General features: G+C 33.6%; 1 protein-coding gene across 5 annotated transcripts in view; it reads left to right on the forward strand.

The window, feature by feature from the left end:
* WASHC3 (WASH complex subunit 3) overlaps positions 1-20,015 on the forward strand; it is a 44,166-nt gene that overhangs the window by 15,804 nt on the left and 8,347 nt on the right. For 4 of the 5 annotated variants that reach the window (XM_072973165.1, XM_006205904.3, XM_015240589.3 and 1 more), the window contains 2 exons: positions 434-544; positions 17,159-17,223. In XM_072973165.1, the coding sequence (XP_072829266.1) occupies positions 434-544; positions 17,159-17,223 (176 nt within the window). The remainder of the gene's footprint in view (positions 1-433; positions 545-17,158; positions 17,224-20,015) is intronic. The other variant, XM_015240591.3, reaches the window with a different exon arrangement.

The raw sequence follows: 20,015 nt of genomic DNA on the forward strand, positions 1-20,015 counted from the left end.
GTGTAGGTGATGCAGATACCTAGAAAATCAATTTACTGTCTGCTAGAGTTGAACAATTGACAAATCAAATCTTTATTATCTTTATTAAACATTTTATTAAAATATTAGGTCCATCAATAATTCATGTTTTATATCAGCACTCAGGGGACAAGTAAAGCAGAATTCTGATTTTTTTAATGATATGACTATATTTGCATTTTTAAGGAACGATATAGTATTGATATCAAGTATAACTTCCTCTGGAATCATATTTAAGTATTTATAAATATTTGGGAACATATATCCCATAATTAAATTATTGGAATTTAAATTTAGAACTATGATTTTCTGATATTGATTGCTTTAGAATTATAAAAAGAACCATCCCTTTTAAGTAACATGATGGACCCCTTTTGTGAATTGTCTGAAGATTTATACGCAATACTCTCTACAGCAGAACAGTTTACAAGACTCTGGACCACAGGAAAGTGAAGTAACACCAGAAAATATCTTAACTGTAGCCAAGGATCCAAGATATGCCAGATATCTCAAAATGGTTCAAGTGGTAAGCTAATTTGGTCTGTCTTCTCTGTCTAGCAGCCTCATTTAAAATTCTTAATCTTGGAGGTTTCATTGCTTTTTTTTTCAGTTTGAGAAAACTGCTAAACCAAATGACCAAGTTTTCTACTCTTCTTACTTCTTTCCTCTGTAATTACTGCTCTGATAAAAGTAAGCAGAAGTCAAATCTTTCTAGTTAAAATGATCTCGCCTTTTAAATTAACATAGTTTAATATGTATTTATGTACATTTTTTGTTTTACATAAGGTAATCTTTGCAAATCTTGGATATATCAGCTAGAGGAATGAAAGTGAACTATTCACAGTAAATCGTATGGTTTTAGGTTAATTCTCAATACAGTAGTACAAATAGTGGGGTTTTTTTGTGTACGTTTTCTCTAAATTTCACCTGTCAGTGATTCATAAGAAAGAACATTAGTCTCTTGGCCGTGTAAGGTAATGCTTTTACTAGTATGACTTCAGAATTTTTATTTTTTCTAAGAAATCACTACATGATATGATGCAAAAAAATATAACAAAACATTTGCTGTTGTCTCTGACAGCAGAAATTAATCTCTTTTCATTCCTATAGAAAGTCCTCTTACAATGACTGAAGGAGCTAGCTGTCCATTTTTCAGTTAATCAAAAAATTAATGCTTTTGTAAAATTCTATTATCAGGCAAAAGAAGTACTAATATTAAAGAAAAACAGTTTTGCTATTCTTGGCATTATTTATCACCAAAATAATTTAAAAACAAATTCTGTCTGACAACCAGAAAAAGTAGATTGGCTCATTTGAAAGCTACGGTGGTGACAATGGGGAGGAAAAAGTACATTCATTCACTTTTTCTAGCTGTCAGAAGTGGATTTGTCACTTTCAGAATTCTTCATTGGCAGTCAAAACTCTGGGCTTTAGGCTTTAGAAGGAAAAATAAAACAGACTTTGGGATAAAATATATGAAGTTTTTTTTAATTCATAAAAATAAGTATAGCTGGTTTGAGTGTGAACATGATAAATGAATTTTTAAAGCTAGAACCCAGGAAAGCTTAAGCTAAGCATAAAATATGGACTTTGACTCTTTCGAAGAAAAGAGGTAAAGTTTCAGAGTGATTCTGAAAGACTGTTTATTTAGTTTCTTTTTGCCTAATCTGTATAAAATATGAAATAGGAAAATCTACTTGATACCTATAATACTGAAATATTTGATAAAAGACCACATCTTAGGATAATTGTTATATTGTTGATACATTGCCTCTGATTTTACAAGAACTTCAGAAACTCTCATTTTCCTTTCCAGTATAAATCTACTGTCCATTTATTCCACAAATATTTATTAAACACTTACTTAAAGTTACTATATTAGGTATTGTGTAGATTTATTTAGGCAGCTAAGTTTCCCAGATACCACTTGACGTTTCTAATTTTATTATTATTTACTTAGACAAACTTCATTGCTTTTCAGAAACATACATGTTTGTGTGTGTGTGTGTGTGTGTGTGTGTGTGTGTGTATTCATTCTTCTAATCACATGGCTTACCATCTCACTAGGGGTAAAAGCCAAAGTCCTTCACAGGCCCATGAGGTCCTAAATAGTTGAGCTCCCTCATTACCTTTCTGATCTCATATCTTCACTTACTCTACTTCAGCTTTACTGGCCTCTTTGATGTTCCTTGAATAAATATATGGACAGTCACCTATCTCAGGGCCTTTGTGTCAGCTCTTACCTGAAACACTTTTCCCAAATTTCTTTGTGGTTTGCTCCCTCACCTCTTTCAAATCTTTACTGAAATATTACCTTCTTTCTGGCCCCGTTCCTTTTACTCCTTCCCTACTGTATTTCATGTAACCTTCCAATTATATGCAAAATGCTATGTATTTTGCATATATTGTTTGCATGTCTCCTCCTACTAGAATATAAACTCCACGAGGGTAGGGAATTTTTTGTTTGCTGCTCTGTTTCGAGTTCCTTGCATAACACCTGGCACATAGTATTTACCCATGAATGAAAATGCTTGTATTTTTCTCAAGGCCATTTTAATTTTTGATAGATTTGGTGATAGATTTCTTTTTTACACTAGCTCAGTGTTTTTCAGAGTGAGAAACTTTATCAAAATACAACTTTCTGGTTCCCATTCTAAATCAGAGTTTCTGGAGTTGGGACTTGAAGCTAGAGCATATGTGTTTTGAAAAAATTTCTTCTTATTAAGAGCAGTTTAAAAATATTTTACACTATATTGTAACATCATTCAAATAATTTTTATTTTAAAACATTTAAGAAATAATGAATTGTCTTTTTATTTTTTGAACTATCTAATTCTATAGCAGTACCACTTAGCTTTAGCCCATCATTTTGCTTGGTGAGCAGGTTTTTAATTCTGCCTCAGAATTTCTGTTTTTATCCCAGTTTCCCTGATTTCAGTCCTTTGCCTCCCTTCTGCCTTCAGTACGAGTGTTTCTAATTCCTAAACATTTCCAGGGTTCTGGAAGTACTGCTTCTTTGTGTATTCTCCTCTTTGGGCACATGAACTTGGCCTTTTTTTTTTTTTTTTTTTGCTGTGCTAAGTCATTTTATCTGCTTTTAATTTCCATATATTGTGGGTCGTAGATGCCTCTTAGTCATTAAAATTAGAGTTTGTGTTCAATTTCTTTTTGCCTTATTGTTTAGGGGTAATAATTTTCACAGAGAAAGCGGGACCAGCATCTTTGCTTTGAAATTATAAGTTCATCCAAGTTAAATTTAATTTTATCGTTTAGTTCATTGTGCCAACCTGTATCCCAGAATCTTATTACCCAACTTTTGTTTCCTACTGCTCCCTGTCCTATATTTCATTCTTCAGACAAAACCACAAAACTTTCTCAATATAAGCTCCATGCTTTTCCACCTCTGTATCTAGATCCCCCTTCTCTTGATCACTATATGTCCACATTTTACTCATCTGACATATTTCTATGAACACTTTCACTAAGTTCAGATTCTAAATCCACTGGCACATAAAGCCAGAAGTAATATCTCCCTTCATTAATCTGTCCAACCACTTTATATTTTTATCACGTATCTTGTTCTATAACTAAATATTTTTATCTCTCCTGCTGAAAAGGAAATCATGAGAGGAAGAACTGTATCTTGATTGCTGATTGTATTTACTTAACACTTTGCCCATAAAGGTGCTCAATCAATATTTGTTGAATGTGCTATTTCATCCTACATATATATAAACTCTTCTTTCCCAGCTTTGTGTCACCTGGAAATGTATAAATGTGCTTCTATTCAAGTTACCGATTTTAAATATTTTGTAGAACCAAACCCAGAATAGATCAACTAGAAGTCTTCCTCAAGACTGACATGAACCTGCCAATCATTATTCTTTGGGTTATAGTTATTAAGCCATCTATAAATCCACCATTTCTTCTGTTTTCTAAAAATATCATGAGTGACTGTCAAAATATCCAACCACAGATGTAGCTACATGTTTGACAATGCCCAAGATTGTCTTTATTGGTATGGTCATTAATAGAGTTCCTGTCACTTCTGCATCATCGTTCAGTTTTGGCTTTTTGTTTAAACTTAAGTATGAAATAGTTAAATCGATTTCCCTCATTGCTTCCCTTATTTTATTGGAGGATAAAATTTTCAACAGAGTAACTTAGGAATTTATCAAATGCTCAGATTTAAACAAAGTTAAGCTTCCATTACATATAAATAGGTAATGTCCCTCACCCATCGTGACTGTCTTATCCTTGTGTTTGTTTGCAACATGTTTTAGGAAAGCTTGACCTAAGCTAGCATCTGGTCAGGTGGCCAAAACGTATGTTCCTTCTGATAATACAACTGTTACCTTCTTTTAGCCTCACTTAGGGGTTCCTGTAGCCCATGTGCAAGAATTTCCATGTATCTGTATATGTATTGGTTCAAAGTTATCTTCTGCCTTCCATTGTAAGACATTCCTTTCAAATACCAGTTCCCATTAATGAATTCCTTCCCGTTAAGTAGAAACAACCACTGAGATATACTTAATTTAAAATTTCAGGTTTGCTCTATATAAATGCACAGACACTTTTTGTAGGCTATTGGATTTATAGTCTCTTTTTATTTCTTCTCTTAATAATTACCTGATAGTTCTTCCACTCTGTTTTTCTCCCCTATGATATTATTCTTATAGTCTTGCAGTTTTAATTGAGGAAGTTTTTTATCTTTTGATTTCAGTTTAAAGGCCCTTCATCAAACTATAGGTCTTGCTAAGCGTAATCTTTTGGTTCTTCTTAACTACTTAACACTTTCTCAGGAGTCCTAAGTCATTCTAGTGTCATGAGTCATCATGTGAAATATTGATACAGCAGCATCTACATAGCTAGTTGTGTCTCCGATATCTGTATTTTTATAAAACTGTAACTAAAGAACAAATGACAGTTCCTTCTTGCTTTAGAAAATGCCTCACAGAAGTAAAGAAGAATCATTAGAGACCATTACAATCTGTATCATTGAACCCTTCAGGTTTTGTCATTGACATGGGAAGAATCTAGACAGCTTTATATCTCTGTTCTCGAGGATAGTAAATTGCCTTCATATTTTCTGTGCTAGTCTTCTAAGCAGTTGTTTATTCTGCCAGGGTGATTCAGTTCCTTGAGTGTGACTGAGGGTTCAGAGAGATATAGGTAGAAAGAAGAACATATTTGATATAAAGAATTCTATGGGGTAATTCTATGGGGTAGCGTCATTAGAAATTGTCTTATCAATACTAGAAAGTGCTTCACTTTCCCAACAAGATTGTGGATTAAAATGACCAATTTTTCTCAACCCCAGATGGTGACGGGTTTCTCTTGCTTACCCACTAGTAAAAATTTAGTTTTAGTTATTAATGTAGAGAAAGACCATATCAGCATAGTTCATCAGATGAGTTCTACTTTGTCTATTGGTATGATCTCAAGGAGTTTATCTTCTACCATACACATTACCACGTGTTATCAAAGATGAATTTTAGAAACCTACATTCTGGAATTAAGAGAATTGTTTGTATTAACAAAAGGAAAGATAGCATGGGCTCCAAAACAACTGTCTTTCTGAAAAAAATCACTATATACCAACAGTATAAAAATCTACTCTAAGGTCCCCAAAATAACTATTTCTATACCCTCAGAAAGGAATTAACAGTCCCACAAGTTCTCTCCCCTGCTAAGGACAGCAGTAGAATTTCTTTTATTTTAAATTGCCTTTACATTTTTGTCATTTAAAAATATGAGTTGCTGCTCCATAAGCAGAGTTTTATACGCGTAATTCCACGTATGCTGAGTTTCTTACCTTTTTCCAAACTGTGATATTCTTCCACTCAGCATCTTAATACGTACTAGGCCCTCAACCCTCTTGAAATCTTTTCTCTTGCTCCTTCCCCTTCCTGAATTATTGTTAGACTCATTTCATTCTCTCTAATAAGACAAAGAGTAGACAAATGTTTCTCAAGCCCTTTCTGCTTCTCCACTTGTATAAAAGCTTGAATTTGCTGACCGCCCATGTAGTGATCAGTCACTTCAGATGGGAAGACACAGAAAGTCCTACAAGTTACAGAAATAGACTTCTTTGTTTTTAAATTCAATTTCAGGCTTTCTGGATGTCAGGTGAACTAAATCTTTTGGCTTTCTTCCTAAGCTGCCATGAAAACTTCATCTTCCTGTGTCCTAGATATTTCCTGAAATGTACTGCTTTTATATTTGCCTTGCTTCACTTGTCACATACCTGTAGATCTGTATTAGAGCCTAGGTAATTTAAACTGCTTAATTAATATAAACTCCTTTAAACAGAAGCCAACAAAATCTTTCAAGTGTCACAAATACCAGTGCACAGAGAAATAAACATACTTTGCTTTTTGGTCTTCATACCTTTTTCTGTCACTCCTGAATAACTACCTTCTGTGAGATACAAGAATGATTACAGTCCAAGGAAGTAGTTATTTCTCTGTTAGACAATTTGAATGCCTCTGAGTACACCCAGATCTTTACTCTCTATTTCTGGGATGCAACATGGTATAGTTTCTTAGCTTTGTCATGGAATTCTGTGTGACCATATTCAGGTCATATCACCTATCAAGGCCTCAGTTCCCTCATACATAAAATGAGATCTAAAGTTCTCTCTAGATTTATGATCTATTTATTGATCCTCTAATTTGGATCTCATTATTGATGAATGTTTCTGAAACACCTGCTGGCATCTTCCGATTTTTTTTTTTAGCTAGTTTTTCATACGGTTTTTTCAATGACTAATTCTATTGTGTTCCAAATGTGGCAGATAATTGATTCTGATATAATGTTTGTTGTCATAATTGTGTAGCGCAAGTCTTTACTAAATTACATACTGCTTTTATAACTTAACTGGAATTCTGTGCATAGATCACTTTTCCAACAATTCTCACATTTTTACTGGCAGAGCTTGGTAAATCCTTTGCCAGTAATAAATTGTGCATTGGGAAAGTCCGACTTCCACATTAAGACGCTAATGACTTGTATTTTTTGAAATCATATTTGCCAAAACACTCTCTTCAAACACAGACTTTTTTAAAGCTCTGTTTTCTTTGGCTGGCTTAAACTGTGAATTGAATAATCTTGGTTCTGGTGGTTCTGATGCATCTGTTGCCAGCAGTAGATGTTGGCCTGGGGAAATATGACTTCCATTACCTAAGGTGAAGAATCTCCAACTGATTATTAAGGGTGTCCATCAAGAATTACACACCTTGGATCTGGGGAAACTAATCAAGCATGAAATAGAGTGCTCTTTAGATAAGGTGTAGCTTTTGTAAGAGTAATTAGGCTTTAAAACCTTATTTGGGATGTGACCCTCGTGTGACTTTCCATGTTCTAGAGAATTCCAGGTTAGGTTCCTCTTCACTGATTGGCAATGTAGTCAAAAGGAGGAGCTGCTAGTTTATATATAGTCAAAGTTGTGGAAAACACTGGTACAGATTTAGCTTAATGACTATATTCTATTTCATTTTTTAATTTTTTTAACTCTGTAGGTATTATAGTTTGTGTTCTGTTTCCTTAATAATCACTTAAGTTTATTAATCAATATCAAGGTCAGTATTTTTTGACTACATAAAGGTTTAGAGGCAGACAATTTTCTCTGGTTTTTCAGCATCACACTGTTCATTGAAGATAAAAGCTGCATTACTGTGATTGATTTACCATACATATGAATGTAGATAAAGAAAGATACGAGTGAACATATTTGTCTGTTTAATTAATTGCATAATGTAACCAACTTTGAAAGTTGAAAAGGGAAAATATTTTATCCTTTCCATCAACTAAATGATCAGTCAATTCCATTTCACTGTAACTAAAAGAAACAAAGCTTAGCACAATAGTAGACTACATGGGTAGTAATTTTGAGTTGGGAAAATGGAACTCAAGTGACCACAGTTATCCTTCTTCCTCTCCGTTCTATCTTGAATCAAATGCAAGGATTGGATAGATATTTCCCCTAAGGCAGAAAGCCATAATGGCTGCCAACTGGGAGCCCCTGAGGTAACAGCCTGTGCTTTGCCATAGGTTTTCTGGAAAACCTAGAAATAGGTAACTTTCTTGTTGTATCTTTGCAAAACAAGAAGAAAAAAACTACCAATTACTTATTCTCTGCTAAAGTCAATGAATAACCTCTAAGGAAGCCATGTGTAAAGAATTATTATGTCAGTTTTCCAGATTATGATTTTTTAATATTTTGGCTGACTTTTGAATCCTTCCCAAGTTGCCTTGAAGTTGATTGTTAGGGAACACAGAACCAGTAATTCTATGTACACATTTAAGATTGATAAGTATTGTTTTTAAATAATGTGCTTGCCCTTTTGTTTATTCCTTGCTATTTTATTTTTCTTATATATTTGTGTTAGAGAGCAGTAAACAGAAATATTGCTAAATTCAGGTTTTAAATTTCTAGCTTTTCCTGATGTTTGTTTTCCTGATTTGTTTTCCTTAGAACTCTTGAGGGGAAAACATATAGTGGGCAGAAACTACAAGTTATATGATTGTCATTATCCATTTGGTAACATTTTTTAACATGTTTTATTGATTTATAATCATTTTACAACGTTATGTCAAATTCCAGTGTAGAGCACAATTTTTCAGTATACATGAACATATATATATTCATTGTCACATTTTTTTCTTTGTGAGCTACCGTAAGATCTTGTGTATATTTCCCTGTGCTATAACAGTATAATCTTGTCTATCTATTCTACAGTTTTGAAATCCCAGTCTGTCCCTTCCCACCCCCCGCCCCCTTGGCAACCAGATGTTTGTATTCTGTATCTATGAGTCTGTTTCTATTTTGTATTTATGGTTTTTTGGGTTTTTTTTTTTTTTTTTAGATTCCACATATGGGTGACCTTGTGGTTTTTTTCTATCTCTTTCTGGCTTACTTCACTTAGAATGACATTCTTCAGGGGCATCCATGTTGCTGCAAATGGCGTTATGTTGTCGGTTTTTATGGCTGGATAGTATTCCATTGTATAAATATACCACATCTTTTTTTTTTAACATTTTTTATTGATTTATAATCATTTTACAATGTTATGTCAAATTCCAGTATAGAGCACAATTTTTCAGCTATACATGAACATATATATATTCATTGTCATATTTTATTTTTCTGTGAGCTACCATAAGATCTTGTGTTTATTTCCCTGTGCTATATAACAGTATAATCTTGTTTATCTATTCTCCAGTTCTGAAATCCCATCTCTCCCTTCCCACCCCCTGCCCCCTTGGCAACCACAAGTTTGTATTCTATGTCTGTGAGTCTATTTCTGTTTTGTATTTATGCTTTGTTTTTTAGTTTTTGTTTTTGTTTTTGTTTTTTAGATTCCACATATGAGCAATCTCATGTGGTATTTTGCTTTCTCTTTCTGGCTTACTTCACTTAGAATGACATTCTTCAGGAGCATCCATGTTGCTGCAAATGGCGTTATGTTGTTGGTTTTTATGGCTGAATAGTATTCCATTGTATAAATGTACCACTTCTTTATCCAGTCATCTGTCGAACATTTAGGCTGTTTCCATGTCTTGGCTATTCTAAATAGTGCTGCTATGAACATTGGGGTGCAGATGTCTTTTTGAAGAAGGGTTCCTTCTGGATATATGCCCAGGAGCAGGATTCCTGGGTCATATGGTAAGTCTATTTCTAGTCTTTTGAGGAATCTCCATACTGTTTTCTGCAGTGGCTGCACCAAACTGCATTCCCACCAGCAGTGTAGGAGGGTTCCCTTTACTCCACAGCCTCTCCAGCATTTCTCAAAAATGTTCTCCTAATGCAGTCTACCCAAGCAATAGAAACAAAAGCAAGAATAAACAAATGGGACCTAATTAAACTTACAAGCTTCTACACCCACAGCAAAGAAAACCATCAGTAAAACAAAACGACAGCCTACGGAATGGGAGAAAATTTTTGCAAACGATGAAACCGACAAAAGGCTTGATCTCCAGAATGTATAAGCAGCTCATACAACATAATAAGAAAAAACAACCCAGTCCAAAAAAGAGCAGAAGACCTAAACAAGCAATTCTCCAAGGAAGAAATACAAATGATCAATAGGCATATGAAAAAATGTGCATTATCACTAATTATCAGAGAAATGCAAATAAAAACTATGATGAGGTATCACCAGATACCAGTCAGAATGGCCATCATTCAAAAGTCCACAAAACTATGTTTTAAGAGGAAATAAAGTAGATTTCAAAATCATGAATTTTATTGGGAAAAATGAATGAAAATGATCTGTTCTTCTATCTTAAGATATTTACATCTTTTGTATTTATCTTAATAGTGCAGTTTTTTTTAATCTCCAGATGTAAAGTATATCTTACCAAAGCTTTTCATGATATAAGACAGCATCCTAACTTTTCTTGTTCTTTTCCTAACCCAAGTTCACAAGTGACTTTCATTCAGGTAATTGGTTAGACCATGTACTGATGACCCATTGATACCAGATTCAGTGCCCTTCATTGTGGTTCTTTAGCCACATGGAATGTCTGATCCTGGTTATCTCTCTTTGAATGGGTTCCTATGGATCCCTAAGGGCACTGAATGAAAGACTCACAACACATCGGTTTAAACACATTACCGCTATTGGGAAATTATTTCAAAAGTGAATTTTCTGTGGTTTCAATCAGTAGTATCATCTTTATAATTAATTACTGAGAATTCTATTCTTTGTAAGTTTTATTACCATATTTGCAGATATTTCTTTAAATCCTCTTTAATAGACACATAGGTAATATGTTTTCAAAAACTGAACAGGAGTCCATCTAAATTTATTATACTTTTAATTTAAGTAGCAAATTCCAAAATGATTTGCTATAGAAATTCTTTTAAAGTTTTCCTAGAAAATAGAAGTATAATTAAATTTGGAATATTCTAATTAATGCATATTTCAGAGAACAAATATCATTTGAATGAAATGAGGTACAGCAGGGCTATCATGTAGCTGATGTATTTATAGTGAAGTTCTAGCATTAACCTATCAAAACAAGACTTTAAATTTTAGATACTATTTTTGCATTATAATGAAGGGAATAGAATGGATCTGCCACAGCACCAAATTACTGTAAAATCAAGAAATGCTTGAGGTGCTACAAAGAAAACACCATGCACTTTTTTGGACATTACACCTAATATTTATTATGTTACAAGAATTTCCAGGGAAAAAATAAACCACATGGGAAGGTTGATTCAGCTATATTTTGAGTTGTCTCATAGCAATAGATTCCTCACTTTTTGAAATAATTTCTCTAAGGGTTTTTCTTGATAGTCATTTAGGTTAACTTTAGTTCCCATTTTTAAAGACACAAATGGAACAGCTAACATGTATTTATTTTATGAATAAAGTAATAGTAACTGCCTGGGCCCTGGTCATGGCTCGTGTTATTTTTGTCCATTTTACCATGTGATTTGTTCCTACATCTTTAAAGATACATGATGGGCAGTCGAGTGAGAAATACTTTCTCACTGGGATAAGGATCTCTTAATATAATCATTGAAAAAGGAATAACTTACTGTTAGCTCCATAGGATCTGTGAGCTTCTTTTTGACTTTAGATTCTTTTTATTTAGATTCAAATTAACGACCCTTGGTGACCCTTGGTGGCAACAGTGTCAGAGTTAATGTCAGAGTCTAGTGTTTTCTAAATCTCTACAAGTCATGAGAAATAAAGCTTCCCTTTTAAAAAAAAAAATAGTCATGTTCATTTTACAGTGATTAAGAGATTTAAATTAATTTTGTATCCTTTCATGGAAGCTTTCAGAAAGAGATCGTTGAGCATGTGATTGTTTTTGTGTTATAATTTGTTCAGTAAATATTTGTTATCTATTATATAGACTATTTCACCTCAAAATTTTGTTCAAGATATAACACCCTACTAATATATTTCATAAAATGCACTGTAGGTATTTTAAAAATAGTTCTGTCGAAAACCAGAAGGCAAAGAAATAATTGAGTTTATTTCACCTAAGTTGAAATTTAAGTAAACAGAGCCTGACTGGAGTACTGGCTGCTTTTTTACAACTCATAGCATTTTCTCAACTCCTACTCATTTCCTCTTCTTTTAAATAAAAAAGTTACTATCCACCTATCAGCTCAATAGAGTTTTTCTTTATTGTTTATCTAGGTAGGGAAAAATCCTTAATATTTTCTGATTTTCATAACTGAATTGTGATTCAAGCTCATAAAATGAGAGAAAAATTTAAAAATATAAGGGGCATTTTTATTATTTCTATAAAGGAAAGTAATTTATTTCTATTAGATTGAGTAAGAGGGTTTTCCCTCTTTCTAATCTAAAACTTTAGAATTTTAGCATGATTTATAAAGGAATTTTATCTTGATTTCATTAACACAGTAACAGATAATTTAAATATGGCAGACCTATAAGCCTCTAACAGTTTTTGTGATATAAGAAACTAGTATTTAACTTATTAGTGTTGTCATCATAATTTCATTAGTTTGGCTTCTCTACGCACTTTCTCCAGTGACGCAAATACAGACATGATTTTTTGGAACATCAGACTTATGGCTGCCTGCTCTCTTCTTCATTACTTATGTTGGACAAAGTGCCATTAACATGTGCCAAAAATAATCCCACAGTTCAGTAGACTTCAATTTTGAGATCTCTTATGTCCTCCTTAGACCACCAGTAGCTTTGTTTCTTGGAGATCAGAAATTAGACACTTCTTTTTGATGTTCAGCAAACCAGACTGTTCCTTAACCTCCAAGGAAGAATACAGCAAAACAACAGATTTTCTAAGCAACATCACTGGAAACATAGCAAATCCCTTTCGAATATATCCTTTGGAATGCAGGCCAAATTATTTTTGTATCAAGCTTTATGAGATTTGTAATAAGGTGATGATAATAGTGAAGTCTTTAATAGGGTAAGATATAAATTATATGTATTTTCCTTTATCTGTATTCATATACAGCAATGAGTAAAGACTCACCAAATTTTGGTAATATCTGTATTTTTGTGATGTAACCAGCTTCGGGAAACTAAGAATAAAATATGGAGCTTATAGATTCAGGTTTCCACTATTATACCATAACCAATTCCATGAAACTAATATTAAAATAAGAAGCTTGTCTAATTTCACCAGCTTCCCTGTTCTTCAGTTCTCCTTTCCTGCACACTGCTTTCTCTTGCTCCAACCCCATACATACTCACTTTGCTGTATTTTAGGAAGCATTTGTTTAATCCTCATTTCTTCTCCCTTCTGTTTTCTCGGCTTTATGACTTATTTATATAACCTTTCCAATGATATCCTGTGGATTATGCTAGACTATAATAAATAAATCACATAGTTCAGTTTGTAGAAAGACCTTATACCATCAAACCATAGTTAATAAAAACTGAGAGGTCCTTTTAAAGAAGTATGACCTTAACTTTGCTCTTTTTCCCATTTCTCCATAGTACTTCAGTGTTTTTTTTTAATGAAATGTTTCAGACTCCTAACTTTCCCTGTTATACTAAACAATTGAGTGGCACTTAATGATTATCAAGTAAAAATTTCCAGCCTTGTAGTTCAAATAGCTTCCTCTTCTACTATTAAAATTAAATATTTTTATTACAAAGCAATTATTAAGTATATCTTATTTTAAAATCTTTATCTCACGTCTTACTTCCAGATAATTTTCAAGTGGTGCAAGTTTTAATCTTGTGCTTACTTTATGCCAGATGTAAGAATCTGTTCACATTGGATGCTCCTAAGCAAGTAACTGCTTTTTTCCCCCATCTTTCATTTATCCTTAAACTGCATGAACTACCAAAAGGTCCAGAGTTTTTTCTTCCACCTTCTTTATCTTCCTAACTTACTGTGGTTCACTTTTCAGAATACCTTAATGATTGCCCCATGGAACAGTATCACTTTCAAGAGTACGGTTTTGAGGAGAATTCTGTGATAGTGCGGTTTACTTTCATCAGTCTAGTATTTGGGATGCATTTAAGTGTTTATTGTTATTGAAGTCTTAATAGGTTATATTTTACTAATTTATAATATAAAGCATAACGGTTATGAAGATGCATATATAAATAGGCCTGTTAATGACAGCCTTGCCTCTTTCAGGAGAGTCTTCCTGGTAACCTGCGAATTTGAAAGAAAGCTTTTGCCTTCCCAGCCTTCTTTAACCTAGCAAGCTGTAGAGAACTTGGACTTGTTCTCCTCTATAGCCAAAATAAGAGATCATGACTGTTGAAGGCATCTTATGACTCTTTCTACAACTGTTTTTTCTGGACTTTTTTTTAAGTAAGGATTAAATTTTTGATACATTCTCTGATTTAAAAATGAGGATTATAGTTAATAATAATCTGAATTTAATTTGGGAAGATCTATAACATTGCTGTAAGAGATACATGGTCATTAATTTTGAAGACTGAATATTAAATTTATAATCCATTTGACTCTCATATTTTTACATATGCTCAGTACATGTTTATCAGGTGAAATGTAAGAGAAAGTCAACATTTTGAGGGAGAGCTCCCAAGGGGCCTCTTCCATATCTTAAGTTCAAAATTGAATGTCACAACTGGCTAGTGACATGGGAAGGCCAAAGAGAAGAGTATGCAACATCATAGAGAGGTGACTGAGCTTTTTCCCATGTAAACACTGGCTCAGCTTACCCCCTTTCACCACATGGAATGAAGAGGTATAAGGGAGAGGGTACCAACCATGTGTACAACCTTTTAAAGCACTGAGACCTCACTTACTTTTGAAGGCGGTGTAATCAAGGTCCTCAAATCTAGCACATGGGATTAATGTTTCTTCATCTTTGGGGGTGATGTGAAGAGAAAGAGTTGACAAGAGACTTGATTGTATCTTCTCCCCTTAGAGCTTCATAAGTGAGCTTTCAATAAATGTTTTGTTTACACATCAAATCAGTCCTCTTTTCAAGTAAATTTGTACTTATTGCTGACATATCCTCCTCTTACTGTTTTGATATTCTTACCTTGAACTTTGAAATTCACATGTTCTCAATGTTTTTCTGACTTACACGCTTCTAGAATTATTACACGGTATTTGTATTGGTATAGAGAAGATGTATAATATAATCCCAAAAGAGTTCTTGAATTCTATTTGACCTTTGGGCATAATGTGTCCAAATGAAATTGGACCACTTGCTTATGAAAAGAACATTAACATAGCTATACTTTAGAGTAGAAAGCTCTGAAATCTTTATTTGAAAAGACATTTATTCATATTGTTAAGTATCCATGGTACTCTCCCAGCCAAGGCCCTAATCATTTGACTTATCAATGTTTTCTGTCTTCCGGTGATATAGGAAGAGTGAGAATATGGTATCTGGCTTCTTTCCTGCAGAATTAGTAATGGATAAACACAGATGATTTAATTTGGCCCTATGTAATTTGGGGCAGCAGTGTTCCATTAAATCAGTTAAAATATATACCCTAATAGATTTTTCAGGTACTATGCAAATACTAATATAAAAGCAAAATAAGAGCTATTTTAAATAATGAGACATCTAAAAGGAGGCTTTTTTCCAGCTTCTATTTTTAAAATTTTTCTCCAGTTTAACTGAGAAATAATTGACATACATCTCTGTATAAATTTTAAGGTGTACAGCTTAAGAGTTTGATTTACGTATGTTGTGAAATTATTACCACAATAGGTTGAGTTAACATCCGTCATCTCATATAGATACAGTAAGAAGAAAAGAAAAAAAACTACCTTGTAATGAGAACTCTTAGGATCTATTCTCTTAACTTTTCCATATATCATACAGCAGTGTTAACTGTAGTCATTATGTTGTACATTACATCCCTAGTACATATTTATCGTATAACTGCAAGTTTGGACCTCTTGACAATCTTCCTCTAATTCCTCCTTCCCCTACTTTCTACCTCTAGTAATCATAAGTCTGAGCTCTTTTTTTATGAATTTGGTTTTTTTGTTTTGTTTTTAGATTCCACATATAAGTGAGATCATACAGTATTTGTCTTCCTTTGTCTGTCTTATTTTACCTAGCGTAATGCCTGCAAGATCCACCCACATTGTCTCAAATGCTAGGACTTCCCTGTTTTTTAATGGCTGAATAATATTCCATTGTGTATATGTACACTATACTTTATTCATTCATCCATCAGTGGGCACTTAGGTTGTTTTCATGTCTTAGTTACTGCAAATAATGCTGCTATGAACATGGGGAGTTAGTGTTTTGGGGTTATTTGGATATATTCCCAGAAGTGGAATTGCTGGATCATATGGTATTTCTATTTTTAATTTTTTGAGGAAACTCCATACTGTTTTCCACAGTGGCTGCACCAATTTACAGTCTCATAAATGGTGCACAAAGGTTTCCTTTTCTCCACATCCACATTAACTTTTTTATCTCTTGTCTTTTTCATCATGGCTATTCTAACAGGAGCGAGGTGACATCTCATTGTGGTTTTATTTTGCATTCCCTAATGACTAGTGATGTTGAGCATCTTTTCATGTACCTGTTGGCCATCTGTATATCTTCTTTGGAAAAATGTCTATTCAGATTCTTAGCCCATCTTTTAATCAGATTATTTGGGGTATTTTACTCTTGAGTTCTATGAGTTCTTTCTATATTTTAGATATTAACCTCTTATCAGTATGATTTGCAAATGTTTTTTCCCATTTTATAGATTTTCTTTTCACTTTGTTGATGATTTCTTTTGCTGTACAGCTTTTAGTTTGATGTAGTCTCACCTGTTTATTTTTTATTTTGTCTCACCTGTTTATTTTTTATTTTATTGCTTGTGCTTTAGGTATGATTTACATAAAATCATTACCAGACCTATGTCCAGGAGTTTGCTTTCTGTGTTTTCTTTTAGGATTTTCATGGTTCCAGGTCTTACGTTTAAGTCCTTAGTCCATTTCAAGTTAATTTTTATGAGTAGTATAAGATAAGCTTTATTCTTTTACATATGACTGGCTAATTTTCTCAGCACCATTTATTGAAGAGACTGTTTTCTCCAATAAGTATTCTTGACTCCTTTGTCAAATACTAGTTGCTTGGGTTTATTTCTGGACTCTCAGTTCTGTTCCATTGGTCCGTTTGTTTTTATGAGGGAGATATTTTTAATAATTGAATTATCGTCTTGTGTTCTTTGCCTAGGGTGTTCCGGTGATGGCAATAAGAAACAAAATGATATCAGAAGGACTAGACCCAGATCTTCTTGAGTAAGTAATTTTTCTAGTATAATGATATTACTGCCAAGAAGTTGAATTTATTAGTCAAAATAAAAATATTTCAAGCTCTATATGTTTTTCCTATGCAGAGTTTTATGATTGAGGAAACAACCTTCATAAATAGTGTCTGCTATTTTTCAAAAATTAAAAATCCATCCTATGCTACTAAAACCAGCCTTAAAACATTTTAGGAGTAGTTTCAATAAATTAGTGATGAATCTATATATCCAAAATAGATGGAATTTGATGACCGTTTTGTTCCTCAGCAGTAGTGTCCAAAGAAGCACTGTTGTTTTTATTTTCATGCTCCTTTTTTCCTTCCTTTCTTCCTTTCCTCCCTCCGTCCCTGCCTCTCACCCACCTTCCTTCCTTTAAGTGTATAGGAAATTTACTCTACCATGATCTAAGTTGAACCAGATGGGGAAATACATAGGTTAACTCTAGATCCACCTTAATGTTTATTATGAAACTAGATATGGTTTTGTGTGAGTTTTATAAAAAATTTTTGCAAAATGCTGAAATTTTGTGGCTCAGAAATTTGACAGTAATTTATTCTGTCTAGGCAAACCTGGCTACATGGCTCATCCTGGATAAAATATATCTTAATGGATTATTCAGAACTAGTTTGTTTTGCAAGTATCTAGACACTTGGAAAGGGTCTTTCCAGTTTGAGGTTTTAGTTCACCCCAGTATATTTAGCTGTGTTAGCTATCCAGGCATTCATACTGTACTAGCAGTATGCTTTGGAATTTTTCTTGGCTCTCAGCCCTTCAAGAAAATGTATGCATTTTTTCTCATATATGCAATTTTTTCTCATATTTTGTCTTTCAAAATACGAAATTTAAGAATTTTTTAAAAGTCTGCAAGAACAGATTTCCAGCATCTACTTCCATTTGGTATATCCGGTAGCAAAGAGTTCAAATACAATGGTATGGATTGGTAATTTGAACTAAAGCATCTCCAGGATATTTGGCATTTGTTCTGGAAATTGTTTCTGACACACTTTAAAAGCAGATGGATTGTGACATACACTTTAATGTGAATTGAACATATGGGTCCAATCCATTTTGGTACTCATTGGAATATATGTTGTAAATATATTTAACTTTGACCATGACCTCTTTTTTGCTTCTGGAAATACACGGTAGACCTTCTTTAATAACAGAGAGCTAAAATGACCTTTAAAATTGATGATTTTTCTCTCCAGAGAAAATGTAATAAATGGAAAACTAGCAGCCTTATAAGCATCAGCATATGCTGGATATCCAATCCCTTTACTCCCTACTGGTCTCATTTCATCCCCTGCCCAGCCTAAACCTACTTCATAATCCTTTACTTCAACCAGCCACCCCATACTAGCAACTTGAAAGTCACCCTTGATTCTGCTCCTCTCCCTACCCCTCCCTTACCATGTCAGTCACTGTGATTTTCTCATTTTTAATATCTCTCACATCTGACCAAATACCTCCATGCCATTGCTGTTCAGTTCAAGCCCTCATCATTTCTCACCTAATTATTATAATAGTTTTTGATTTGTTTTCCTATTCTCTTTCAATCTGTCACTAGAAACTTAGTGGATCAGTTCATACACACAAATCTTTATGTGGCTCTCCACTGCCTTTAACATACAGTTTAACATCTTAGAATTGCAAATAAATGCTTTTATTATCAGGACTCTAGCTTTCTTCATCTCTTGCCACTTGTCCATACATCGCTATGTCCTGTAGCTGCAACAAAACTGCTTGCCGTTCTCCAAATGTTTCATTTTCCTATTTTCTTTTCATGTCTTTGAATGTTTGTCTCCCTCCTCATTGAACTTTCTTCTCCAATCTTATTCACTCGGCTAATTTTATATTCTTCAAGAGTCCATTTGGGTATCACCACCTGAAGAAGTACATGATGACTACCACAGGGAGAAGAACCCCCAGCACTCCCAGTACTTCCTTGATGTATCTCACTTAGCAAGTTTGAGGGCACGCCATTGTCTATAAATGTTAAGAAACATTCAGATGCAAGATAGTGCCAAATTTTAGAGTAGAATTCCAGTAACAGTTACGTTGTCTTACAGAAAAAGCTGCTTCTCAACCACAGCCTGGAGCCTGAATTCTGACCCATTACCTCATAAGTACATGCCATTGGTCACAAGGGGTGTTGGTTAGAGTAGGGGTGACTCACCATAACCTGTCACCACTACCACTAGAAAACCAGCTCCAACTACATTTAGCTAGATATGATAAGTGGAATCAACCACCTTGCTAAAGAGGAATTCTGGCCCTTGGGAAATCATGTTTACACAAAAGTTAAAGAGCCTTACTTTGAGAGAAAAGTCTGAGATGATGGAGAAGAAAATGTGCTGTCTAAGGAAAGAGTGTACTTTTATTTAGAATCTTGGGTACATATTAAGCCTCAGCCAAGAAATTTCAGTAAAGATTGGTCTTTTTTCTTTTAAAGTATAAACATACAGTTTTTAAAATTAGCCTTAGGTAGTAAGACAGACTCATATAATGGTAAGAAGAAATAGTCTAGATCTGTTTGCACTGAACAAAGAGCAAAACTGAAGTTAGTATAGAAATACTGAGCAGAAAATATGTAGTTATTCAATTGGCTTGTGTATATAACAATTTGGAAGCTAAGAATATGTAATTTTAAACTAAAACAGTTTACATGATAAGAGAGCCTGGCCATTTTCCTAGAAAAATGACTGTCACTGAATTTTAGAAAATCTATAAAACTGAAGAAAATTCCTGATAATTATCAAATAAATAGTGTTTGTTTGCTACTTC

Source organism: Vicugna pacos, chromosome 12, assembly GCF_048564905.1.
Source record: "Vicugna pacos chromosome 12, VicPac4, whole genome shotgun sequence".
NCBI lineage: Eukaryota > Metazoa > Chordata > Mammalia > Artiodactyla > Camelidae > Vicugna > Vicugna pacos.